The sequence below is a fragment of the Opisthocomus hoazin genome, chromosome 25 (genome assembly GCF_030867145.1).
Source record: "Opisthocomus hoazin isolate bOpiHoa1 chromosome 25, bOpiHoa1.hap1, whole genome shotgun sequence".
In the NCBI taxonomy this organism is placed as follows: domain Eukaryota; kingdom Metazoa; phylum Chordata; class Aves; order Opisthocomiformes; family Opisthocomidae; genus Opisthocomus; species Opisthocomus hoazin.
Genome location: NC_134438.1, coordinates 5,274,946 through 5,302,172, shown reverse-complemented (window position 1 = coordinate 5,302,172; position 27,227 = coordinate 5,274,946). Strand labels below are relative to the sequence as shown.

Sequence of the window (27,227 nt, the reverse complement as noted above, 5' to 3'; positions counted from 1 at the left end):
ATTGCCTGTGCTACACGTGCATAGCATTGCTCTCCGCAGCCAGCTAACAAGCCACCCATAAATGTCACCCATCCAAGGTCCTTTTCCTCTCTGCACCCTCTCCCAGCCCCGGCAGGAACTTGCTGCAGTCACTTCGCCCGTTGGTGACGTCCGAGGGGCTCGACCCTCATGGGGCAGGGGAAGGGTCATCGGAAGTGTGTTTCCAATGGGAGGCTGGTGAACAAGGGAAGCTGATAAGAAAACAACCCCAATTAACTCAAATTAACTCTTCCCACCACCTCTTCAGCCCTGGAAGAGATCCTGCTGCAGAGCAGGGACTGGCAGCACAGCTGCCAGCATACATAGGGACCACAGAACTGGATGGGGGTGATGGTCCGTCTCCAGCCACCCCCTCCTCAAGTGCGACCAAGAACACACCCTGCCCATGGCTAAACCAGAGACAGACACATGGGGGTGAGAAAATGCCCCTGTGGCAGCATCAGCACTGACAAGGTGGCCTGCAGCCATCCCCCACTCACCCCGAGATGGGTGCAGGTGCCTCTCTGCTCCCCTGGACCATGGAGGTGGCTGCATCAACCCACAAAGTTTGGGTCGAAAGGGTTCGGCTGCACAGGGGGGGGTGGTAGGGAGTGACAGGGGAGAGATGAGATAAACAGGGCTGGGGGAGACTTGATGCTGCCTTTCACAGAAGACAGGCATGAGAAAAAGGGGGAAAAATAACTCAAAGCTAAAGTAAAAGGAGAGAGAAAACAATTAGAGGGGACACAGCTCCCTGGGTGTAAGTGACAGGGGCAGTGGGTGCTGCTGGGGTCCACGGGGACCTGTCAGGGCAGCAGAGGGTCTTTCTTGCAGAGAACTCTGTGGTTATGCTTAAGGGTTTCCTTTCCTCTCTGCCTACCTCTCCGGTAGCACTGAGAGTTGAGAGTTGGAGACCGACCCTTTGCTCTGTGGGGATGGTGGCTTCAGCACCCCGTGGGTGCTGGAATCGCCATGGGATGCCTTTTCCCATCTCTTCCCGTGTTTCAGCCCAGCTCACCTCTCCCTGGTTACAGAGGGGAAAGGGCGGGCTTGAGAGCTCCCAGCTTCAGAGCTGCAGAAATCACATTGCCCCAGGCTCTCCCGGTTCTCAGCAGCTTCGCTCCCACCAGGGCACCCCTTTGCCCCACTGCCCAGGTACCCCCATGGGTCCATGGATGTGGGGGCCAGAGCGTGAGGTGCCCCCAGCATCACCCACTGCTGCGCTCCAAGGAGCCAGAGGTCTCCATCAACGGCAGAGCACCTCCTGGGTGGTTTTTATCATTATATTTTATTTGCATGAAGATAAACTGCGCCTTTGTCTGTACAATTTCTCCTTAAATACTTGGCAATCCTTAAAAAAAAACAAAAAACAAAAACAAACGGGAAAAAAAAAAGAAAAGGAACAGTGCAGGCTACAATATCAAAACAGTACAATGCTTGTGAATAAATAACCCCCAGGGCAGCTGGGGCACACGGCTGTTCGGATTGCACAGGGCTGGTGAACCCAGCCCTCCCGGGTCCTCACCACCCCTTCCCCTGACGGCAGGAACGGCGGCCAGATGGGGACCAGGCGGGGCACGGAGGACTCCTCTCTGCTCTCCCCCAGCTCCTAGTTGCCCGGCTCGGCTGTGGTGGTGTTGGCGTTTTTGTTGGTTTTGCAGCAGAAGTACTGGTTCCAGATCTGCAGGAAGGCTGTCCGGAACTTCTTGATCCTGAAGGCGTAGACGATGGGGTTCATGGCTGAGTTGCCGTGGGTGAGGAAGATGGCGATGTAGGTGAGGATGTGCGGCGTCTCGCAGGACGGGCAGAACAAGGTGATGCAGTTGAGGATGTGCAGAGGGAGCCAGCTGAGTGCAAAGAGGAAGAGGACCAGTGCTAAAGACTTGGCGATCTTCAGCTCCTTCCCATAATACTTCTGGGGATCGTTGGAGCTGGAGGAGACCTTCTTGTTGAGTTGCTTGCGGATGAGGTTGAAGACTTCCAGGTAGATGAGCAGCATTAGCAACAGGGGAGGCAGGACCCACACGAAGAAGTTGAAGTACACCATGTACTCCATGCTGATGACCGTCTCAAACTGGCACTTGATGACAAACTCTGTGTGGCTGGCATTCAGTTCCTGAGCCGTCCGCATCTTGTTCAGGTTGTTCCAGCCAAACATAGGGGTCAGTCCCACCAGCAAGGAGACGATCCAACAGCAAGCAATGGCCACTGCTGCCCGCCGGGGTGTCACCATGCTCTTATACCTGTGGAAGAGACAATGAACGCAGGAAAGAATTAAACACAAGTGGGATGCACTGCCTGGGGGTTAAGACTGTTCTACATGGGGTGGCAGTGCCCGTGCTGAGATCGTATGATGCTCCTCACTCCTTTCCTTGGCAATCGGTAACAGCTTGTCCTGATAGATGTGTTAACAGATTGGTTTCTCTGCATGCCTTGAGGAACCTCACCATGTCTGCCACCACCACCTTCAGCCCCAGGGATGGGCTGAGACCTCAGACGTAATCCTGGAGCTCTGGAGGTTGATGCCAAGCCAGAAAATGCATTAGCAACCTGGAGTGTGCCTGTGTGTTCAACCCTTATATCTAGGGGGGGTTTCATGTCACTCTGGCAGCCCACCTTACATCTGAGCACCCTACAGCCAGAGCAGCAGATCACCCTTTCCTCCCCCCATGCACCAGCCATCCCAGCACCCTGTCCAAGACAATTGCCTCTGCTCCGGGGGAGGAAATCATCAGCAAAAGCTTCCTCTGGGACCTGCTGGGCTGGAGGAAGGATCTGCTGGTGCTAATGGACCTCTGGGGAAGCTTCTGGGCACAGCCTGTTTCATTTCCTAATGTGCTGGGCCGATCGACAAAACCCTCTTTCGTAATGGGCCAGTGCCAAGGGGTGGAGGAGCAGGAGGAGAGCTGTGCTCCGGCTGGGCTCTGCTCCCTCCCCTGATGCCACCAGGGAGCACGCGGGGGCTGGGCTTGTCTCTCCAGAGCTCTCCAAGCAGTAAGTGGAGCCTGCTAGATTGATTTTTCCCCCTGGCCCTCAAAGGAAACCTTCTCCTTGGAGGCTGAGAAGTTTCACAGCCCGTTATTGCTTTCCACCAGAGGGGATTGAACAAAGAACGTTTTTCTGACTCTTTGCTGGTTTTTTCAGTGATGCCGGTGTTAACCTGGCCATGGGGACCATGTGGAGGTGGCTGGCCAACCTGCATCTCCATCCTGATGCTCAGAGCTCCCTGCTGCATGTCTGCAGCCTTTACTTGTGGTGGAAAAAAGGAGCATTTCGCAGCTTTTTAATACAGCGAAGGACCCATACCCACTTTCCCTCCCGCTTGAAGGTCCCTTCTCAAGACCCATATCATAGGCAAGGTGTCAGGGTGGGAGCATGAAGGGGTGCAGGGTAGAGGGGTGGACGTCGGTCCCCAGAAGTCCAGAAGGTCCAGAGACACTGGTCCCCAACAGCTTTCCTGAATGAAACCCCTCTGCTCTGGGAAAAGATTCCTGGCATCCCGGAGGCAGCCAGGTCCCGTGAGAGCCGAGCCTGGAGCTGTAGGGTGATTTATTCCTTGTGTGGAGGAGAGAGGGCAGGAGACCCTGAGAAAGGCTCCAGGCAGGGAGAGCTGGGGCACGGGGAGGACGAGGGGTGGTGGGAGAGCACCAGAGCTGTGGGCCAGGCAAAGGGAATGGTGGGGGGGGGCCCATGGGAGCGGCGGGTAGCAGAGGGATACCAGAGGTTCCCGTGGGGCTGTGTGCTGGCCCGTGCACCCCACGTCACCGATAACGGCTCCCTGGGCAGGGCTGCTGTACCCTTCCAGCCGTGACACCCCACTCCCACCTCACCGGGCTTGAGTGGCTCAGCGGGGGCAACACTAGAAATAACAGCACCAACCCCCCCACCCCTCGCCTTCCCTCTTTGCAACCTCTGCAAGCTGTGTCCCCACTCCCAGGGGTTTCTAGGGTCTTCTACAGATTTTGCTGCACACGCTGCCATCCCGGGTGCTCCCTGCGCTGCAGAGCTGTGTGACAGCCATCGCTGGAGAGACGAAGCTGCTGAGCAGCAGCGGTGACACTGCGGTCCCCAAACACCCTGCCAGGGCTTGCAACCAGCACCCAGGCACAGAACTGCTCCCAAAGCACCCACCCCTTCTCCCCCTGCCCTCACGCCTGGGTTGGGGAGCACAGGGGGGAGAGTGAGCACCGAGACCCCGTTGTTCATCATGAGCCAGGGTCGGATCAGAGGACGCAGTGTTCACACTTGCAGCCAAAGCAGAGGGGATGGGGAACGGCTGCAGGGGGCCAAGTCCAGACAGTTCTGGCCCCCCGCAGCTCCAGAACATGGCGTGTTGCTGCAGATGGCTATCAGGACAGCTGCAGAGGTCGTGCAGACCTCAGGTCCCTGCATGCACAAAAGCTCGCACGGTCCGGAGCGTGGAACGCACACAGCAGAGCAACCTCCCCACACGCTGCTGGCTGCTCATCCCCCTCCCCACTTCAGTGCACATCCCTCCCACCTCCCCACTGCACGTCTGTCCTCCTCGCTGCCCATCCATCCCTTCTCCATACACATCCACCCACTGTTAACGCACATCCATCTCTCCTCTTCACTGCACATCCATCCCTCTTTGCCTCACACGGATGCCCCCACCTCGCTGCGCGTCCATCCCTCCCCCTCGCTGCACATCCGTCCCTCTGCTGTGGTCCGCATCCATCCCTGCTGGCTGCACATCCCTCTCCTCCACCTGGCTGCACACACCTGGCCTGACACACACAACAGTTGGAGCATCAGGACCTGGCTCTCCCCGCTCCTCGCTTCGCTTCACACCGTGAGGTTCAAGCGTCGCCCTGCAGAAGCAGCCGGCAGCTGAGAGCAAAACCTGTTCATGCATCCCCCTTCACGTGTGCACCACGGTCACAGGAACCATGGCTGAACCCAAAAAGTCCATAGAAAACAGCAACATTTGGGGCTGGGGCTTTTGTTCCTTTTGTTCCTTCAAGCCTCAAGCCGAGGGCAGAGGCAGCTCCAGCACCCAGCAGGGAGACGTGCTCCTGGGTGCCCACTGTCCCCTGTCAGCCCCACGTGGAGATTGCCAAAAGCCATAAAATGACTCTGAGTTCCTCCTCTGTCCGTCCCACAGGGTCTGGCCATGCAGCTCGCATGGGGGTCAGCTGCTCTGAAGGCTGCAAACCCTACTTAGAAGGAAGGAAACGCAAGATCCCACCCAATGCCCAACCCCACGGCACAGAGTGGGGGTCAATTAGCAGAGAGATCAGAAACAGACTTTGCTGTTCCCGTGTTTCTTCCTTGCTTATGTCATAGAGAAAAAGCCTTTCTCCTTTACCTCATTCTGCATTAATATGATAGGGCTGGAGTTTGGGACTGGACTGGGAGGCAGAAGCACTAGAAAATGTTGATAATGGCTCACAATTAATAAATAATCTTATTATTATCATCAGCACTGGAACAATTGCTACATCATTGCAATTTTATTACTCCTATTATTTTTGTTAACAGCTGCGACTAAAACATCCATGAGAATAGTCACCGCCATCATCATACAATTTGGGTTTGTTTCCTTTGTCTGTGGGGTTTTGAGTCTGACCATAATTGCCAGTTTTTCCTCCTGCCCTCCCTCACTTGTGGTTTTTGCACCATCCTTTCCCTACAGAGATGGGCATCACCCCAAGTCCTCCTGGACCTCCTGCCAAGGCCAGGAGAATGGAGCCTGGAGGGAGCACAGCAACCACCCAGCCTCATTGATACCCCAGTGAAATGGGATGGGCAGGAGCTTTGGTTTGCCGTGGAACAAAAATGTCTTTGAGGGTTTGGAAAATAATGCAAAGAGGCAAAACATCAGTTATTGATAGAGTGCTGTCTGCATCCCCAGAGGAAGGGCAAGAAGTGATGGATGGAGTCGGAGGCAGACAAATTGTCCCCAAGGGCTGTGCAGAGCTAACGGGGAAACATGGAGCAGGGTCCTCCAGGGAGAAATGCTGCCTCTTGGTGGGATGCTCCACATGTTGTAGCCAAACAAAGTTCCCTGGGCTGAGGATGAAGTCACGGGGGGAGATGCTGAGGCCCCTTTTCTCCAGGAGATAATTAAATAGTCCTCAGGCCCTCATCTTGAGGATACTAGCCACCCTCCTTTCCCTTTTCTCAGCACTCCCAGACTAGATTGAACTTCTGCCACGTCTTGATGTGGCCAGACCTCTGCATCCCTCTTCACTGCAGGCAAGAGGGCCCTGCTCAGCCCAGGACCTGCTCTTTAGGTGTCTGGCACTGGGTGGGTAAAGCCCCCATGGCCATCTAACATATCAAGACACATCTGAGAACAAAGGGAGAGCAGAGTATTCACTGCATTTCTATAGATTTCACTTTTGTCTTGGGGCCTGTCCCCCAAGAGAGAGATGAGGGCTCATTTTCCTAGATCTCCGACCCACTGGTCAATCAAATCTAATGCTCACAAAACATCCCCCCTTGTTTTGGTTGAAAAAGCTTCAAAGATTCCGGGTCTGGTTTGAATCAAATTTGTTTGGTTTTCAGTATTTCTGTGAATATCCTTTTTGTCCAGAAAATACTTGCAGTTGTCCAGGCAGCCCCGAGATGTGGCTTTGATGGTTCTTGCTCTGGTAGGGTTTATTGCAGTGCAGTTCCTGGGGAATTAATTCACTAATGAAGGCAAGGCCATCGCTAATGAAATGAAGCTGGAGCCAACGTGGTAGGAGGAAAAGAGGCCAAGCTGACATGAAGCTCGCCTGCACTATGAACGCAGCAAGGAAAAGAAGCCAGAGCGTGTCCTGATCTAATTGAAAATCTCTAGACAAAAGAGCTTTAATCTCCGAGGATTTTCATTTCTGCTCCTTTTTCCTGGCTGTATCTTTAAACGTGTCCTGGGCTGAGGGGTGCCAACGCCGTTTCAGCATGTTGCTCTCATGTTCACATCACTTCTGGTTTTCTACTTTGGAAGAAATCGGGGTTTGTGACCTCTGGTGGGTGTGTTGCCATGTGAACAGTGGCCTTGGGAGGGACAGATGTCGATCAACATCAGGCAAAGCTGGTAGCTGAATGGAGCGCTCCATGACAGCCTGTTCCTACAAATGCTCGGAAGGGAAGAGACTGGCCCTGTCAACATCTCCTTGGGGGATTGTCCTGATCCCAAAAATCCTAAACTTGTTGCTTGTCAAATGTCAGCTGGCAGGTGATGACGTAAAAGACTGGTCCAAAACCCATGGAGAGGTTTTCATGTGAGTCAGAATAGTGTGTCCTTCTGCAGCAAGGATGTTGCTGCTGGTTGGTGATGGAGCCCCTGTCCGACACCAGAATAGCCCAGCAGCCTCCATCAGCATATGATTTCACAGAATCACAGAATCACAGAATGGTAGGGGTTGGAAGGGACCTCTGTGGGTCACCTAGTCCAACCCTCCTGCCGAAGCAGGGTCACCTACAACAGGCTGCACAGGACTGCGTCCAGGCGGGTCTTGGATATCTCCAGAGAAGGAGACTCCACAGCCTCCCTGGGCAGCCTGGGACAGGGCTCTGTCACCCTCAGAGGGAAGAAGTTCTTCCTCCTCTTCAGCTGGAGCTTCCTCTGCTTCAGTTTGTGCCCATTACCCCTTGTCCTGTCCCTGGGCACCACTGGAAAGAGTCTGGCCCCATCCTCCTGACACCCACCCTGCAGATATTTGTAAGCATTTCTAAGGTCCCCTCGCAGCCTTCTCTTCTCCAGGCAGAACAAGCCCAGCTCCCTCAGCCTCTCCTCGTAGCAGAGATGCTCCAGTCCCCTCCTCATCCTCGTAGCCCTCCGCTGGACTCTCTCCAGTAGCTCCTCATCTTTCTTGAACTGGGGAGCCCAGAACTGGACAGAGTATTGCAGACGGGGCCTCACTAGGGCAGTGTAGAGGGGAAGGAGAACCTCCCTCGACCTGCTGGCCAGAGTCCTCTTAATGCACCCCAGGATCCCATTAATTTCCAACCTGACACCAACGTCCTACCACAGAGACACCTCCTAGTGCTCCAAAGGGACCAGGAAGACCCAGGTGCCCTATGCACTGTCCCCTCCCAGCACCTCTGGTTGGCTGGTCTAAAACAAATTTCAGCTGTGGGAGAAACCTGAGACATGCCAGCAGGCTCCAGGGACAAGAGGGGACAGGAGGACACAGTGGGAGAGGACAGAGCAGGTGGCTGTGGCAAGGCGGTTTGCACCATCCTGGGCTCACACTCCTCGCGTGACCTTGAGGAACTGATTTAAAAGGAGCTGAGGAGGAAAATCCCTGTCTGGCACCGTACCGAAGTCTGTTTGCTCAGGGTGAGTGAAAGCACAGCTGGAGGGGACAGTCGGGTGAGGACAACATTGGGTTTTCTACAGGTCACACTTCTGGTGGGTCTGCAGTGGGTTCCCATGGCAGGGAAGGTACCAATGGGAACCGACGCCTTTTACCCACCACCCCAAATCTCCACCTGGAACCTCTCTGGCACCCATCGAGACACAGCCCAGGTCAGGGCTGCCCTGCTCCCTTCATCACCAGCTGCCCCAGTCTGGAGCATACACTGGGACAGCCCAGGGGACTGCAGGAGAAGGGTGCTTGGTGCTCACTGAGCCATGTGCTGGAAGAAGAGGTGGGGGCAGGAGTTCCAAAGCTGGGAGTCTGTGAGCGGCTCCAGGGATGGATGTTCCTGATGGGTGCCAGGTGTCCCCCCCCATGCTGCTGTGAGTCCCCCTGTGTGCAGTGAGCTGTGATTTCAGAGATGGCTGTGACCACAGCTGGAGCAGGACCCTGCAGAGGGGCAGGGCAGGGCTGGAACCACCCGACCAAGAGTCAGAGAAGTATTTTCTCACCACACGTTGTTCTTTCTGCTTGGCATCAGCTCTAGGAGCAGCTGGCACCTTTCTAAGCCCTATAGCTCAGCCCACACATGGTGACCTGGAGTTACAGCAGCTCAGCACCCCAGGCTCAGCAGAGAGAGGAGTTGGGCATGACCAGCCATCTTCTTTGAGGAGCCCTGCTCCCAAAACACTTTGGGTCTCCTCCACTGCAGCAAGAGGAGACGGCACCACAGCACGAGGCTGCTTAATGCAAACCTTGCCCAAAGCCACCATAAGAGAGGCCAAAAGCATGTGCATGGGCATGTATAGATCCATAACTGCCCTGGGTTCTGTGCATCTCACTGAAGTCCCTCTGGGGCCAGTCCGTGTCCAGGGTTTGGTTCTACCATCCTAAAATGGTAGCTGTCTGTGCAGGAATTATTCTGCAACAAGTAACTGCAAAGTGCAAGCGGCTACGGTCTGGTAGAGGAGCTGGCAAGTCCACCAAATGTTTCTAACTGCTTTTAATAGCCAGTAATTCCTTAATGGATAAAAGTGAGGGTGATTATGAGGCTTATGAGAACAAATCCATCCTGCCAAAACTGACTGGTCCCCACACACCGAGAGACAGCGTCCCCAGGGCTTTGGTGAGTGCTTCGGTTAGCGGTGGGTGAAGCTGGAGCTGGCCACAGCTCCAGCAAACAGCAAGAAAGCGACAGAAAAAGGAGATTTTGTGCTTTGAGCTTTGTCAGAGCAGGTTGTGCACCGACCTGGACCTTTTGCAGCCCTCCTGGACCCCAGACAGGGTCTGGGGAGATGGTGTGGGTTCAGCCTGCCCTGACACATCTCCTGGGACCTTGGAGGCACCCTGGGGTCCCTGAGGACTGCAGAGAGATATGGACACATCCAAAAGCAGCCCTAGAGACACAAACATCCCCACAGGAAGCCAGGGAAATAAGGTAGAAAAGGGCTTTATGGGCTAAAATGCCTGGAAATGAGGAATGATGCTTCTACAGGGGCAGCCAGGCTGTGCCAGGGTATCTTCACCCCAGACTGGTAGTACAAAACATGAGAGTCCATCAGGGATGGCCTTCCAGTGGATGGACAAGTGTGGGAAGAGGTGTTCTCCCCTGGCTCCAGTGGTCCAAGGCCTAGACCCAGGGGCCAGACGCATCTCTCCCTACCTCCCCCCTCTCCACCTCTGCCCCTCTCCTGATGCCATCAGCCCTGTGGGATCAAGCCCCTGAGCCCACAGCACAGCTCAGTGCACCTTGAGCTTCGCATCTCCCATGGGGCAGCATCACCCACAGCCTTATGAGGCTGCTTGAGGGCTCATTTCCCTGCTCCCCAATACCCATACACATGCCTACACTGGCCATCTGGTTTTTGAGTCTAAACCTGCCATATTTCAGGTTCCAGCTAGGGGATCAAGTTAATTCTTCACCTGCTGAGCCAAAGAGACTTGTCTTCTCACATCTCTGGTCCCTGGGATGTTAGAAGCAGCCACAACATCACAACAGCCCGGATGAGTTCATTGCCAAGCAGTCACACACCCCTCCTGGGGCTGCTCCCGGCCTTGATGGAGAAGTAGCTGCTGGCTGGAGCTCTGCAGCCTGCTTTGTTCAGGATGGCTGTGCCGCTGGACTCCCCAGGCTCCAGCGGTGAATCACAACCCATCTCTGGGAACAAACCATCGGCTTCCAGTAACTGCAGAGCTTCTTTCAGATCACTTGCCTAGTTGTCTTCATCTCAGAGGTGGGATGTGGGTAACCTCCGTGGAGGCTCCACTGTGGACTTGTGCCATCAGCTTCCCTTTGGGCATCCCAGCAGCTCCCATGGCGACAGGATGCTGCAAGGGGGAGGGGGGGCACGGGAGGGCTGGAGATGGCAGCGAGGGAGGATGGAAAGCATGGGGACCTCACACACATCCTTCCCCTTTGGGCTCTTCCCTGGGTGTGGAGAAGACACTGCTGTTGCCCAAAGAAGGCAAAGGAGCGTGTGTTGTCTGATGCTGCTCAATGAGAAAGGCAATTTTTCTCTCATCCTTCAAGCAGCATCCTCCACCCCAGCAGCAAATATAAATCCTTTGTGAACATAAAGTTAATCTTCTTTCTAAACTGGGCTTGGTTTACAGCCTGTGGCTGGATCCTGACACGTTCAAGTGCTCTGTCACTGCGTAAGCAGCAGTTCTCGGCAAGGACCACTCACACGGTGCTCAGCTCCCTCACCCCAAATGTGGGTGGGCAGGGATCAAGCAGGCGGCTGGGGATGCCCAGGACATCTGATGCCTGATGGAAATGATAATTCAATTCGTGCCTATCGGGGAGTGCTGCCCTCTAACCCCAGGCAGACCCTTCATGCCCCAAAGGGAGCCGTGACACTGGCTGATGCTGTGGGCAGCACCGAGTGCATCCAAGGGTGCTGAGCGTCTGCACGGGGGTGGCCATGCCTTAGATGTGTCACCCTCCAAGTGACAGTCCTGAGGGTGCACCCAGTGTCCCTGGTCAATGGGGTACAAGTTGCACTGAGCCACAGATTTGCACCCAGGCAGCTTCAGGGCTCCCTTTCAGCTCCACCACGTGTGGTCACAGCCCTCCAGGATTTTCCTGGATCGCTGGCTTCTCCCTCCAGGACCCTGAGGTAGGTGGGAGGGAAACGATTTAACACTATTGGCAACGGCTGCAAAATCATGAAACAAGCTGCAGAATCTCAGAACTGGGGGAAAAAAAATGTGATGTTCTTGTCTTTTGGCTCCTGGTTTCAGCCAGCAGCATTTTTGAGCATTTCTCTGCAATGCAAAGCATGAGAAGTGCTGCTTGAAAAGAGAAAAGAAACAGAAGTGGAGTTTCTTCTGCAGCACCAGGACTTTGGGAATTAGGGCACAGAGAGAGGAGCAGCCCCGTCCCTAACAGACAGGGGGTGAAGTTATGCAAGTTGACTGCGTCGCTGATGGATGGCGTGCTGGACATGATGGACTTGTGCAATAAATTTACTGGACATTTTTGGTGTCTAAACAGTTTTGTTGTCAAAAATAGAAATCTGGTGTGCAAACATCTCCTTGGAGAGAAGTATGGGTCTCAGTCTAAGAGAGGGTCCTGCACACCCCCATCACACGGCTGAACCCCTTCTACGCTGGGAGCAACTCCTCCTCCAGCAGAAGAAAATTTCTGCCGGGCAAGAAGGTTTCAGGAGGAGACATTCAAAACCCACGTGCATCTCTCTCTGGACAGCATTCTGGAGGTGTTTCTCACTCAGCATTGTGGCGGGGAGATCGATGTACTTGGCCAGGAGTCTCAGGTCATCTGGCCTCACCATGCTGGACCGTTACCCTGTGGATCTGGCCACCTCAAAGGCTGTCACACATCAGCCCTGCCCCTGCCGTGGCGATTAGCCGGGAGCTGATTGTCCAGGCCTGGCTCTGCAGCTGGTCCTGCACGTCTCTGCGTGTCCCTGCATGTCACTGTGTGATTAGAGGAGTCAGGGTGATGTACTTACATAGCACAAAGGAGATGGGATAAAAGGCAGCTTTGGCTATCATCTTTAGCATAAATCCAGGACTTTGCTGGGCAAAAGCAATGTTTTTTTCAATTACTATTTGTATTGTACTTGAATTTTTCTAAGCATTGCATATTTTGGTTCTTTATGCAAAAGAACTCTCTTTGATTTGTCAAGCCCCCAAAATGGAGAAGGGAGGGGGAGAGGGGAGGATGAAGAAAGAAGGCAGCTTTAAAAGCCACTTCAGATGCCAAATCTGTCAAATGTGGGCTCTATGAGAAATGGAAATAAGACAGCAGATATAAAATGCCTGGTGTGACTGGGCTCCGAGAGCCTCGACGGCTCATACTCCATCCCGCAAAACACTGTGGCTTGCAGAAAGCTAGCCGTGCTAGGAGGAAGATGCCAGCTAAGGAAGTGTCTGGTACCATCTGCACAGCACCAGGGCACGTTGCCCTGTGCCACTGCCCTTCCCCGCACGTCACCATCACGCTCTGCGAACGCTGCTAATTCAAAGGACAAGATGGTACCCAGAGGAAATCTCCACCTGGGTGAGTCTGAAAAGCAGCGAGAGCCCTTAAGAGGCAGGAACAGATCAGAGATCCCGACTGGAAATCAGAGGGGTCTTGAGACCTGCTGTTGGCATTTCATCTGCGTTCAACGGCCCGGATAAATGGGAGGCAGGAAGCTGGAGATAGCATCTCCGGTGAAGAGGCATTAACCCAGCCACGAAGCAGGGCTGAGGTGGGTCTTTATCTCTCCAATGCAGAAGGACTCTTCAGAAAAAGAGATATCCTAAAATACAGCTGGAACAAGAGATTCGTATCAGATGTCTTTTAATTTCTTGGTTTTTAGACTCGTGCTTGCTAACCTGACTCTTGATTTTGCAGTCAACAACTGAACTCCTCGGTTTCTCAGGCTGCCACTTGTTATTGCTGTCCAGGACCCCGATAGCACGATTTGTCACTGCAAAGGGAACATTTCCTTTCTTGCACTTAGCCCGGTTCAAAGATTAGTACATTCAACCCTGAAAAATTGGCTGGAAGCTTGCAAAACGAGGGAGGTTGTTTTCTCTGCCTAATGTCTAAATGAGAATTAGGAGCGCCAACAAGATCTGCTGTTTCTAAACCTCAGAGGACATGGTAACCTAAACCAACCAGATCAGTGTCTTCTGTCCAATGCGTATTTCCCCTGATTAAAAGATCAATTTCAAATGCAAAAAGCAGTTGGATTAATTTAATTTTTTCTGCTAATGAGTTGGCTATGTGTACTTTCAATTAGTGAAAATCGTTTTGGAGATGGCATTTCGTGCTCTAGTTGACTTCCAACTTCTGTCCAAACACAACTTGCCACAAAGTATGAGTAAAACCTGTGTTATTCACCTCTCCACAACACCATAAAAATGGGAGAAGTGAGGATTGGAGTGCATATGTGTCAAGCTGTTAAGTTATTTATGTTGGGATGAATCTGTCCAGTGCAGATCCATATATCTCGATCAGCCAAATGAAATGCCAAATTGAAAGTGAAGGCTCCAGTTAACACCGCAATCAAATGTTCCCTCACTACAGGAATCGATCTTTCGCCAAGAAAACAAATAAAAAGTGGAAGTGCAAAGCAAACCTGAAGTTTATTACTTAAACTCTGTTTCCTCTTTCAGATTTAAAAGATTATTTATTCCCTTGAGGAAAACCGATTGACCTTGCTGTCTGGAAGGAAGCAGCTCAGTATTTCCATCGGGATGGCGGAGAGAAAGAGCTGAGACCAAGACCAGGAGTCACAGCAAAATGCATCAGTTGGGCATAAATTATGCCCTGCGCATCTTCCTAATTACCCTGGCAATTAAATCCAGGCAAGGAGCAATGGGCAGACATAGCCTGGGTCTGCCCAGGCAGCCTGGCTGGTGCAGGGCATGGAGATGAGGGATGCATCGGCCAGGCAGGATCGAGTCGTCCCCAAGCACAAGGACCGTGCTGGTCCCTGTGAAGCCTACGAGGGCGCCGGCATCCTCCTTCCCTGGTGCACAGGGGACAAGCAGTGCTGCAAGAAGGTCCCCAGGCTGCTGGAGGTGGAGCTGCTCTGCTGTGGCTGGACCTGTGGTGCTTAGGGCAGGGGATGGCCGTCGGCATCGCCGATGCTGTGAGCATCGTCGGAGCGGGTGTAAAAGCAAGATGTGGATGGCTGCTGGTGCCAGAGCATCCTGAGCTCCCTTTGAGAAAAGAGACCCCTCTAAGCCCATAAAGCACCTGTATCCCAGTAGCGCTGACTGTGGGGAATGATCTCCTTTAAAATAAACCCTGCTCGCCTGCGCCCACGCGGGCGTCCGCCTGGCTGTGTCCATCTGGACGCAGGCAGTGCTCTGAGCTCTCCCCCAGTCTCGACTGCTTGGTGCCGCAGGCCAGCAGACCCGTTTGCACTGAGACAAATGAGCGTCTCATTTTTGCGTGTTACAAGGTTCGAGTCACTGAGTGTTGTTACCAGTGCAAGAAAAGAAACAGAAATAATTTAGTCTGTAAGACTGCGCTAATTATGGCTGTGTCTGAGACAGCATTTCTCAGCATCGGCCCCTTGGTGCTTTCGGAGAGTTTGTAGCATCATTCCCTCTGTGAACAGATGGGGAAACTGAGTCGCCGAGGGAGCCTATGACATGCCAAGTGAAGCAAGATGAACTGAGCTGAACGAGAAAGCATCCCTGGCACCAGGAGCTGGCACTTCCCTTGGTTGAAGGAGGCCAAGAAAAACCATCCCAGTCTCTGGATGCAGGGAGAGAAATGGCCTGGAGGAGGCAGACAGACAGCCGTGCCAGCAATGTCCCAGCTTTCTCTGCTGTAGCCCTCCTTTGAGGAGCAATGGAAAGGTGTTATTGTCACCCCAGGCAGGGTCCAGAACTGGGGGATGTCACCTGCCTGCCTCTGTGTCCCTGCAGTCCTGCTGGGGCATGGCTGGTACCCAGGGGTCTGCATCCAACAGCACCGCAGCCGGTCTCAGGGACCGCACGGATGGAGGCTGGCGAGGCAGACAAGGGAACGGGGCCAAGGAGCAAATCCCCTTTCCTCCTCCAGCTCCTTTTTGTGAAGAGAGACTTTTGTCCTTAACAAAAATTCAACCAAAACATCCAAGACTGCAGCGACTGCTGAAAGCGGTCCCCTGCTCGGTGTCTGGGGGCGAAGCCCAGGCAAGGAAGCGATGGGGAGAAGGATGGAAAAGGCAGCGAGAGACGGGGCAAGGGCATAAAAGGGGAGCTGCTGTGTCCCACCAGGCTCAGCGCAGTGAAGGGCAAACCCAGACGCCGCAAAACTTTCCAGTGGCCGATCCTGCTCTGCGCTGCCCTACGTCACCAAAAATGGTCCCTCCTCCCCTATTCGTCCCCCATCACCCATCTGGCCCTTAGCCCATAGGTGATTGCTGCCTGTGCTCTATGGCAAGGAGGATCTCAACCCCTTGGGGTTATTTTACACTCTGTTGCTGATGGCACCACCAGTGATGTCTCCTTAAAACCCAGACCTGGCCGTTCAGCCGTCCTCCGGTTGGAAAGGCGGCTACGTGCCTGGTGGCAGGCTGCAGTGGGGCTGGGTGCTGGCGGAGCAGGGGTGCTCAGCTCATTGCTATTCTGCAGGACACCCCGCTGGCTGTGGGGCTTTTTTGTGGCCACCTTGGAGAGCATCAATTGCTCTTTCTTGCAACTGGGCAGCCTGTGCAAAAGCTGCGTGCCCACCCCGGCAGCTGGGCAGACATGCTGCCAGAGAAGGCATCTCCCTGCCAGGAGCATGGACAGCCTCTGGGCTGGCAGGTTTCCATTTCATGGGCTTGAAAGTTCGGGTCACCTTGGATGAGCTAGGCCTGATAAGGACCAGCTCCCTGGGACTGCTCCTCCCAGCCCATCAGCAGCCCGCACGCTGGGTTCTCCGCAGCTCCCAGCTCCTGCATTCATCCCTGCTGTGTCTGGTGGGATCACTTTGAAAAATCATTAATTTATCTCCAGGATAAACGAATGCTGCTCATATTAGCTCAGCTGTGCTGGTTGTCATTTCTCCAGGCTCTGAGATGGTGCTGTTGTCCCCAAGGGGACGAGCCTCTCAAGCTGTCCACGTGCCCCCCAGGAGTCTCTCACCAGTGTGGTCTCCTCCATGCTCCATGTCCCGATGCGATCTGCATCTGGGCTTCCCTCACACCCTTGTGGCCAGGACCCTGTAGGGTTTTTCCCTGTCCTTCCTCCAGCCAGAGGTTTTCTTCCAGACCATCCATTTCTTTCCACTCTGAAATGACTCCCGTGTGTGTCGCAAAGAAACTCATCTCCCAGGTCATTTCACCATGGTGCATCCTCCATGTTTTCCTCCTTTTTTCCATCCTTCTCTGTCAGGCAGTGACCTTTCTAGCCCCCCTGTCTCCACACCAGAATGTACACTGACTTTCTGAATTTCAGACCTCTCTTGACTCCCTCATGTCTGCTCTGACTGGTCCCACCAAATCCCCTCTCCATGCCAAGGCTCACACTGTGACCCATTGGGACAAGTCGTTCCTCCCCAACTATTTCAACCATGCCCATTTGGATGCAACAGCTCCGTGGCCCCCATCCCTGAGCCTTTGCCTAGACCTGCCTGCTCTGCCTGGGAGGCCAGGGGTTTGCAGGTCCCAGGCCACCCAGTTGGGTTGCTGCCATGTCCCCTCAGAGCACATCACCATGTCCAATAGTCCCTTGTGTTTGGGTACAAGCTGCTTTGAGATGTCATAGACAGGAAATCTCAGGTCTAGCTTCACTGATTGCAAATTGCAGCTGTGGGTCTGGGGGTCCCTCCAGATCAGACTTTAGAAATGGATTCTGGTGGGCTCTGTCCCAACTGTCTCCATCCAAGCTCATGGCCAAAATCCCTTTTCTGGTCAACAAAGTCAACCTGGCACTTTTGAGACACAGTTAAACTCATACTAACACCACGAATGGGCTAGACAAGACCCACTGTGATGCACCCTGGGGTGTAAAAGGAGCTGAGGGTGGCTCAGCTGCTGGTGGCCACATGGCACGTGTCGGACCAGAGCAAGACAGATGCCACATGCATATTCCAAGGGCTGGCAATGACACAGAGACCAGCCTGCAGCTCCAGAGCTGGTTTCTGGGGAGGGATTTGGTGCTGGCTCCATGGTAGAGGAGTGCCTGAGCCCGCCTGCACACCAGCCCTGACCCCATGAGTCACTTATTTCTGCTCTATCTCCTGCTCTAACCAGCAGCGGAGGTGGGACTGTTTCTGAAAAGACCAGGTGATGATGACACCTCCCACTGATGGAGTCACATTCTTCCATCTCAGGGGTGGGGCAAGACCCAGGACCCCCCATCAAAGGGCTCCTGCATGCCCTGAGCCAGCTCTAGCACTGAATGGCTGTGGTGACGGCACACACCATGATGAGCTGGTCCTGACTCACTCCTGACATGCTGCCTGCAGGGTCAGGCTGGGCTGGTGGGGACCAGGCAGGCTGAATCAGCAGCATTTGCTTTGGTAGAGGCTCCTTCTGTTGGGTGTTTCACTTGTCTTAGTGCCAGCAGCTGCACAGGGTCTTTGGAGAGCACTGGACGCCAAGCCCCAATGTGCATCACCATCGCCTCCACCAACCCAGTGTCCTTGGAAACACCTCAGTCACTCCAGAAAAGGGAAAACCATCTCCGAATTGTTCAGTGGTGCTGTTGGACGTGTGACAGTCTGTCTGGGTGTTCCCAGGTGATTCTGGGGCTTTGCCGCTCATCAACAGGTCTGATGGACTGTGGAAACAGGACTGTCACTCACTTGCAGTGAAGGACCTCACCTTACTTGCTACAGACACCTCCCTGTCCATCCCACCATGTCCAGGTGGCCCTGGCTGCTGGTGCTCCTCACCTTTGGCTCAATGGGGACAAGCTGGCTGGTGTCCCATCCACCCACTTTGAGAAGTAAGTCCTCTTGGGTTGGTGATACCCATCACACCTGAATCACTGCTATGTAGGTGGCAGAGCCTTGCTGGGTTCCGTCCACCCATCTTCACCTGGTTTGATATCCGTGTTCCCTGCAGGATGAGTTCATGAGCAGGAGCCCCCTCGCCAAGGGCATCATCCCTACAGATGTGCCTCAGCCCCTTTTGACTCTCTCAGAGGAAGGAGATGCTGTCACTTTTAATTAGGACCGACTGCTGAGAACAGTGACTTTTGGCATTCTTGACTCCAGGCTCTGCAGATCAGGGACTCGCAGCCCGAGAGGACCACCTGGCCTCCTGGATAACCCCACTTCATGGAGTCACTCCTGTACGGACCACCACGGCGTGGGCTGGGATCAGGGAGGAGCCTGGCTGCCGGGTGCCCTGGGCACAGCTGTGACAGGAGCCCAGCTGATCACTGCACCGGGCAGGAACAGAAGGGCCAGGTTGTCCTGGCAGAGCTCAGCTTCCATAACTGCTGTGCCCCAACCTCCACCCCTGCATGGTGGGGTCACCCTGAGTGAGCCATGGTGCTGCTCCGTGCCTCAGTTTCCCTGTCTGGAAACGTTCTATTGCCCTTGCTGGGAACATGCCTTCAAATTTACTGATGATGCATTGTGAAGGGTCAATGCTCTAACCTGAAAATCAGTAGAAACGGGAAAAAAAACCCAATGAAAATATTCCCAGAGCATGATTTTGGGGTGTAGCAGCTGAACACCAGCAAGAAGGACCAGGCTGTCGTTCTTCGCCCCGCAGCGCAATGCGGGCAGACGTGAGCTCTGCTGAGGGGACAGATGTCGGCTCACAGCTAACGGGGTCAGGGCGAAATGATGCCCTGGGCAGATTACCCAGCACGGGGACCACATCTCGCCCCGCTCAGAGATTCAGGAGCAGGGCTGGGATGAGACGGGGTGCTGCTGCCTAGGAAGCCTGTCCAGCATCTCTGGAGACCACGCATCTCCCACCGCCCCTCTAATCCAGAAAACTTGGGAATAACCCCAAATATCAGCAAGTCCGGAGCATCCCCGCACAGAATCCAACGCTCTTCTCCCCTTCCCTCTGTGCTACCGAGAACAGAGCATCCCACAGTCCGACCCTCGCTGCGTCCCAAGCTGGGAGACACCCGCAAACCCCAGCGTTTTCCCTAAGCGCCCAGGAGCTGGGGATGCTTCTTACAGCCCGAGCCGCTCCCCTCTGGCCGGCACGGCAGCGTCTGCAGCTTTTTCAAGTGACCTGATTTTGCGTCTGTCAGCAAACGTCTCGCGGCGCCGGTGCAGCAGCTGTGTGCGCTCCCGCCGAGCCTAATCCAGACGTCCCCTCGCCGAGAGAAGAGCCCTCGTGGCTTTGATCTCTGACTTAGCAGGCTCTTGGCTGAAAATTACTCTGTGGATCACAGAGTCATGCTGAAAACCGGCTCACCTGGGTATTTACCAGGACCTCAAGACCAACATAACTTGCCGGTAAATCCCTTCTCGTTTCCAAGGCTCTGAGTATTTTGGCGATACCAGAAATAGGCTCCTGGTCCTGGACCTGTGAGGTCCATCCATGCACCCCAAGTCTGGTTCGAGCAGAGCTTGGTGGGAAATGCTTGCTCTAATTTAGCACCCACACGCTGACCTGGTGTAGGGTGCTGGAAACTGCAGCTTGGAAACATCCTGAAGTCTCCAGCAAACCTCTCTGGACTGTGATTTCTGCCTTTTGTTCTCCATCCTTGGTTCAGATCTGCCTGTTCCTTGGGAATGAAGGTCTCCATAGATCACCCTCGTTTCCTAAAAATATACCTGGTGGAGGGCAGCAGGGGAAGAAACAAAAGAAGCAGCTGCAAAGACCTGCCAGTCCTCAGAATATCTGGTGTAGGAAAAACAGGAGTGTTTTCCTTGGACATTCAATCTAATTGGACTAATGGAGGTAGAAAGAAACCTAGAAGAGCTCCCAGGCACGAGAGCCCCCCCTGCAGCTCTCCGAGCTCACGTTCCTGGTTCTGAGTCACCTGGCTGCTTTTGAAATATTTCCTCTGAATTTAAAAATAAGCCTTGGAAGAGCCACGGTTGTGTTTATTGACTTGCCTGGCTGGGCAGGATCGCTCACCATTGCCCTCACTCCTGGGCTGCTGTTCTGGCCAGGCTGGCTAGAGACATCTCCAGTCACTCTTACCTCTCTGGGGACACATGAAACCCATCACCTGGCCAGCAAATTGCCCTCAGATGGAACATACATTTCTTTTCTTAATTTCATCCCATTGCTCTGAGTTGAAATATTCGTGCCAGCCTGAAAAATTCCTTCTGAGGTTCGATATCTCCGCATTTTGCTGGGTACCATCCCCAAGGGACCAGCTCCCACAGGCACTGGGGCCACCCCACATCCCAGCCCGGTGCAAAACCTCCCCACCCCTATCCTGGACACATCTGCTGGGTCTCAGAGCCCAAGTCTCTGGGGAAGTTTCCTAGCACTTAGTGTTGGGAGTGCTGGAAAGTCTTCCCATGGGCCTTTAGGTGCTTAAGTGCCTGGAAATTTGGGCCAAAGCAGGTCTAATCCCAACGTCCTCCTCATCCCCCATCCCAATAGGGTGCCCATAAGCTCTCCTGCCAAGATCCTCCATGAACTCTTGGAAAAGTGTGAAAACCATCTCAGGCGTGTGCCCTGCTCCATGACCCAGCTGGCCAAGGGCCACGAGACTTCCTAGGCTCCCCTGTGACCCAGCCCCAGCTGGCCCCACGCCTGAAGCTCTTGGCAGGCCTGGAGAGAAGGGGAAAGAGCGCTGCAATCCCGGCAAGAGCTCGAGCTCAGGCAGGAGCCTGAAAAACAGTGGACTCAAGGGGGAAAACTTCTCCTTTCCACTGCTGGGTCCATTCCAGAGCTTGCAGGCTACCCGCAAGTCCTCCTCACCTCCTGGCTTGTAGGTGCTGCAGTCCAGAGCCGAGGGATGCTTCTGCCATCCCTGGGCTGTTTTATCTCACAAGGTTCAGCACAGGGCACTTCTGAACCATCAGAAAGTGCCAGCGCTGTCCACAGAGCCACCCACAGACCCTGCTTTGCCCTGCTGCCCCCCAGCCTCCTGCCCTGCCATTTCCTAGCGATTTCCAGCCCGGTTTGGTCTGATTTCTGCAGCTCTGCAGCCTCATGCGGGTGTTTGAAACCTTCAGCAACACAAAACACAGCTTGCCCTGGCGGGATGCTCCTCGGGGTGCAGGGTGGGAATAGCAGGGCTGGGGGGGACACCCCAACATCGCAGCCCAGGCACAGAGGGTGGGGGTCCCCGCCACAGAGTGAGAGACCCCACATCTGAGGGCTCTAGCTACCACAGATTTGTCCATGTTTTCTCTTCCTGGCTCATGTTTCAAAGCATTTGAGGAAAGAGCTGGTGGTCCAAGACAAGCAGATGTGGTAGGATCCCCAAGAAAACCCTGAGATGGGACCAGGCTGCGTCCATGCACCCAGCCTCCCCGGCCAAGGGGCTGTGGTTCAGCGTGTCCCAAGGCCACCAACTCCTCCTGCCACGACCCTCTCCAAAAAGCCCAACACAGCATCTCAGAGCAGAGCCAGGGGACCCCAAGTCAGCCCCAGAGCGGAGGCTGATGCCAAAGGAGCTACATCCCCCCCACCCCCAACATCCCTCCGCCACCGTCCCCTCCAGCATCCTGCCCCTGATCGCTGCGGGGATGTTGAGGGGCCGGTTCCTGCCGGACACCCCCGGCCGGCTGCTTCCCCTCCCTTTGAACTTGTTTCATCTTCCCCCAAGCGTGGCTGCGAGAGGGAAGTTTGGGCTGGGCTGGGGGACCCTGCTGCGCCCGGCTGGGGGGGGGACGACAGGACGGGGGTCCTGCCTTGCCGCCGGGTGTGGAGGAAGGATGCGAGAGGGGAGATGTGAGCTTTTCCACCAGCACGAAGGCAGCGAACCTATTTTAGGTGGTTTCCAGCTGTTGAGAGCGGTTCCTGTGGAGGCTGGGGAGTGTGGTACCCTCTGCTCCAGCCTGCTCAACCCGAGCAGTGCTCTTGCACCCCTCCATAGTCAAGAAAAGGCCCCTTGGGTGGACGCAGCCTGCGCCAGACCCCAGCAGCCAGGAGGGATGCTGCCCAGGGGTTTGGGGCAGAGGAGAGGGTTCGGTGGGATATCCCGGTCCCCCGACCATGCTGGGTGTGCGCTGGGGTTACCTCTAAGAGCAGGAGGAAGGCGGTGCCAACTCAGAGCCACGCAGGACCCTTCTCCATCCCGCAAAATCTGCCTCCACCTTGCACGAGTGGCTCATGCGCCTCCGTGTTTCAGTGTCCACGGGAAACACGGCCGTGGGAGCGAGGAGGATGCCTGAGACAGAGCATTAGGTGTCACCTGAGCACCTCCTGCTGCCATCCCGAGACACGTTACAAATGTCTCTGGGCACCATTTGCTCAAGACGCGCTGTCAGCGAACACCCAACCCCAGGACTCGCTCTGCGGCCGGGTGCGTGGGCAGCGGACGGGTCCACGTGTTCGCTGGAAGAAGGAGCAAACCTGTAGGCTGTTACTCCCAGCTCGCAGTGCCCAAGGCCGGGGTGTGCATGGGCAGCCAGAGCCGGGCTGCGATGCACCATGTTCCCCCCCCTCCCTGCCAAGCTGCGCTCCCAGTCCCCGCTCTGCCTAATTAAACAGAGAGCCTAGAAAGTCCAGTGGTGACTTTGCTTCTCCTTCAGACAGCTCTTCCCAGCCAACAGTCCTGTCGTCCTCTCCCCCCAGTTGGCCAGTACGTGACAGGGACGTGGAAACCCTTGCACACCCCTTCTTGGAACCTGAAATACAAGCGGTGACTTGCTGGGGACCCCCGGAGTGGAGATGGCATTTGTGGGGTGGTCGGCAGGAGGACAGAGCAGGGGTGCACGGAGCCTCTCTCCCTGCTGCTCCCAGTCCCTGTTGGCTGCGGCTGTGAAATGCATTTCCCTTCCCCACTGTCCCCTCTCCCCAGCCTCGGCAGAGCTGGGGCTCCCTGTGAGCAGGCCGGGGATGTGGGGGTTCCGCGTGCACGACAGCCCACGAGACCCCCTCAGCCACGTGTAGGTCACGCTGGCAAGCACCCACCCCATGCCAAGCTCATCTGGGGACCTTCTCCGGCACAGGAGCGAGCTGTGGCGTGCACGCTGTCTGCTGACTCCATCCCCTCCGTGCCTGATGCTGGCTGGCCACGCGCCGCAGGGGATGTCCCTGCTCCATGTCCTGGCTGCCCTAGGGACATGGCTGGGGCAGAGATCCCCCCTCATTGCTCCCCACCTGCCTGTAAATCTTTGTGGGCTGCTATCGCTGCCCAGGACTGGATGCCATCGCTGCCTGTGCACCCCCAGGTCCCCGAGGTCTCCCAGGCACAAGTGGCCGTGTGTGTCTTGCCGGGGACCCAAGACCTGCCGAGTCGTCACAGGCTCTCAGCACCCAGCACCCATTTGCACACTGGTGGGTTCGGCGTTGCAGCAAGGAACGACCCCGCGCAGCTGCGGTTCGAGCTGTCAGCACTGTAAAAATGTTTTCGGTATCATCTTCTAGCATCTAGCAACAGGTTGGGAGAAACTTGAGGCATTTGAGGTTCAGGGGATATTATTTTGTGGCTTTTTCTGTCCTATCTGCGATCTCCAATGTTGTTTTGCTGTTGCTGTGTCTAGGGCACAAAAATCACCTAAAATCTCTGCCTTTGCCAGCCGACAGGAATTCACAACAGGGAAAGAAGGAAACATCCAGGGAGAAGCGAACAGGAGAGCTGGCAAAGCTGAACCCTTCTTGCTGAGGCTACGAAGCCTTTCAATATTAAAGTTGGCTACAAAAAGCCAGAGGGGAAAAAAATCTCACGACGCTGTGTGGTTGGGCACGAAACGGGACGACAAAATTCAGGGTCGATATTGGATGAGCAAACCCCACCCAAATTGCACAGGACAGGGAGCTCTAAGTTAATATTGCTTCTAGGAAATGCCCTGGGCTCAGGGCAGAAATCTCACCGAAAAGCCCGATTTGATGCTCAGAGGCAGCAAGGCAGGAAAAAGGACTGGGCTGGTTACAGAAATGACAGCCGTGCGCTAGGCAGCGTTGCTATGTATAAAGCCGCCGTCCTCCCACACCTGAATCCATCCCCACTGTGCAGGGGATGCAGAAGGACTGAAAAAGCACCGAGAGCAACGACAGGGTGAGAATCGCTTCGGCTACACCGACGGGCTGGAAGACGAGGATTTTTCAGGCTGGGAAAAAAAAAAATCACACTTTGTGAGGAAGTTTGGAACAGGCTGCGAAATCGCGTGTGGCAGGGAGGGGGTGGGCAGGGACCGTGGGCTTATTTTGGGCCCCCCCTCCAATCTTACGCTCCTTCGCCGAGCAGCCTGTGCTGGCCACAGCGGGGGGAAAATGTCCCCAAAGCAACAGATCTCTGGCCTGATCCGGTGGCCATGGGGACAGCGAGCACCCCGGAGCAGTCAGCTGATCCCCACGGAGGTGCCTCCTGTCCCTGTCTCCCTATCCGATTCCTGCCCTGGGAAGGGTCCTACGCTTGTTGAGCTCTGAGCAGCACCAAGGAGGTCTGGTACCTTTTGGGGGGGGTCTTGGCCCTGATGAAGGGTCGCAAACCGCTCCAGCAGAAGGGCTGGAGCCCATGTCTGCATTGGAAAGGTATCAGTGGGGTGACACGAGCTGTGTACGTGCTCAGCCGTCCTGGCTGGGCTGAGTTTTCCAGCAATGCTGCCAGGAGTGGGAGTCTGCCCAGAGCCAACGAGCCCCGCAGAGGTGTCCCTGCAGCCCGGGCATGTCCTCGAACAGAGCAAGCGGGACCAGTGACAGTGACCGCACAGCGAGGGGCCGAGCCAGGATGCATGGGCTGCGCTCGAGCAGCACCGATACCGATGCCGGCTGTCACCCCCCGGTCCCACTGCGACACCCCGGCCCCGCAGCTGCCTCCGGCGGGCAGGGAGCCAGACCTGAAGTGGTTAAATATCTCCTCCTGGAGCAGGAGAGTTCAAACACAGTGCGTCCCCCCCACTTACGCCCTACGGTATGTGCTTTGGGCTAGGCTTTGACAACAGATACAGACGATGAGAAGGGAAAAGACAGGGAGAGACGTCATTTGTGGGGCAGCCCCATAGCCAGCTGTCTCTGCTGGGTGAGCCTGCCCCATCAGACATGCTGGGCTGTCCCCTCTGGTCCCTCAAATCACCAAAGCTGTGTCCCACATGTCTGTGAGCAAGCAGGTTATCACCCCTGGCTCCCGGGCTCCCCACAGCAAGGGAAAACCTGGGCTGAAGACAATCGGTCGTCCCGGTTCCACTCCCTGAAGCACGGTGCTCTCCCCTGTGTGGTGGGACACACTTTGTCCCAGCCACAGGGACGCTATGAGGGGCCACTCTGCCCTGCCACAACGCAATCTCTGCCTGCACACCCAGCACCCCCCTGAACCCCCAAACGAAGCTGCCGGAGGCTCAGCGACACCCCCCAGCCCAGCCTGCCCTGACCGCTGCTGTGGCCAGATGCAGGAAAACCTTTCTCCTAGTGCTTCTCCAAGAGTCTGGGGCATCCTCGCTCCGTTCTAACCCCCACAGCAGACACCGCAAAGCCCAACCCGACACGTTTTCCTACCTGACGGGGATCTTCACCCGCAGGTACCGATCCACGGCGATGGCCAGGAGCGCCAGGATGGAGCTCTCGGTGAGGATGAGGACGGGACAGGCCACCATGAGGCAGCTGTAGAACTCCGTCTGCGGTCCGATGTTGATGATGATGGCCAGGGGGATGACCAGAGCCCCCACGGCCACGTCGGCCACCGCCAGCGAGACGATGAAGCAGAAAGTGGCATCCCGCAACGCCTGGTTCATCTTCACCGCCCAGATGACCAGGATATTCCCCGGCACGGACACCAAAGCGATGAGGACCTCGATGGAGATGTAAGCAGCCTGGAAGGCTGAGACGGGCTGTGCCATGGTGGCCGGGTCCCCTCCCGGCTGGCGCTGGGGTCCCTCGGTCACCTGCAGACGCGCAGGGAGGGGGTCAGCGAGTGGCATCGTTCTCCGCGCTGCGAGCCGGGCTGCAGCCTGTGGGGGGGGGTGGGGGGTGGGGAAAATAACCCACCTCTCCCGTGTCTGTGGCATCCCGTGGGGCTCCGGCCACCCCCCCCATCCGCTCCGGGGCTCGTCCTGCACCCCCCTCCAGCCCGCTTCGCAACCGGAGCTGCGGGGCGAGCGGGAGGCAGCGGCCAAGCCCCGGGGCGGGGGGGGGGGGGGCAGAGCGGTCGAGCTCCCCACCCTCACCTCCCCGCCCCACCCCAACCCCGGGGCCGTTTGCCACAGCCCCCGGGGCCGATACAGCCGGGTCGGGGGTCCCCGGTCCCCCCCCACCCACCCAGCCCCCGCGTCCTTCCAGCCGCCGACCCCGCACCGCGCCCCGCCCGCCCCCAACCCACCTCACCTCGTCCCGCAAACCGACGGCTTGTTTTGGGGTGTGCCCTCACCCCAAAACAGCAAGAGGTCTTCACCCGCAGGGTAAGGCGGGGGGCATGCTGGGGCGGGGGGGGGGGGGACCGGAGCGGGGCTGGGCTCGGTCCCCGGTGCCCGGCACCGTTCGGCTCCCGCAGGCTCCGCCGGCTCCCAGCCGGAGCGGGAGCATCACATGGTGCAGCCCTGCAGCCGTTTAAAGAGCGACTGACCCGATTTGGGGCTCGCCGGGGTCCGGGAAGCACCGGGGGGGGGTGGGGGGCAGGGCCGGGGGGGGTGACGGGGTGGGAGCAGCAGAGCCGGGGCCAGCCCCAGGCTCCCGGCACGGGTGGGCTCCCGGTTTGAGCACCAGAGCCCGGTTTTTGAGGTCGGGGGGGAGCAGAGGATCCGGGGAGGGGAGCAGGGAGGCAGAGCCGGAGCTGGGGGTGGGCGAGGACCCAGCGAGGACCCCGCAGTTTTAGCACCAGAGCCCGGTTTTTGAGGTCGGGGGGGAGCAGAGGATCGGGGGAGGGGAGCAGGGAGGCAGAACCGGAGCTGGGGGTGGGTGAGGACCCAGCGAGGACCCC

At 56.1% G+C, this 27,227-nt stretch overlaps 1 protein-coding gene across 3 annotated transcripts; it reads right to left on the bottom strand.

Moving 5' to 3' along the window:
• Nucleotides 1–1,295: 1,295 nt before the first annotated feature.
• Nucleotides 1,296–26,863, bottom strand: ADORA1 (adenosine A1 receptor). 3 transcript variants are annotated; one of them, XM_075442765.1, is made up of 3 exons: nucleotides 26,636–26,863; nucleotides 25,811–26,262; nucleotides 1,296–2,261 (listed from the first exon to the last, which is right to left on the bottom strand). In XM_075442765.1, exons 2-3 carry the CDS (start codon nucleotides 26,230–26,232, stop codon nucleotides 1,628–1,630), a joined length of 1,056 nt encoding a protein of 351 aa, XP_075298880.1. In that variant the 5' UTR covers nucleotides 26,233–26,262; nucleotides 26,636–26,863; the 3' UTR covers nucleotides 1,296–1,627. The 3 variants fall into 3 exon arrangements, with proteins under 3 accessions (XP_075298880.1, XP_075298881.1, XP_075298879.1); XM_075442766.1 differs by having other exon boundaries at nucleotides 25,811–26,196; XM_075442764.1 differs by lacking the exon at nucleotides 26,636–26,863 and adding an exon at nucleotides 26,300–26,436 and having other exon boundaries at nucleotides 25,811–26,196.
• Between the last annotated feature and the right edge of the window lie 364 nt (nucleotides 26,864–27,227).

Coding starts and splice junctions, on each gene's coding strand:
- ADORA1 (XM_075442764.1), bottom strand. CDS start 26,347: ATGGGGGGGGTGGCCGGAGCCCCACGGGATGCCACAGACACGGGAGAG. Junction 26,197..26,299: donor ATGCCACAGACACGGGAGAG/GTGGGTTATTTT, acceptor GCGCGTCTGCAG/GTGACCGAGGGACCCCAGCG. Junction 2,262..25,810: donor CGGGTGAAGATCCCCGTCAG/GTAGGAAAACGT, acceptor TCTCTTCCACAG/GTATAAGAGCATGGTGACAC.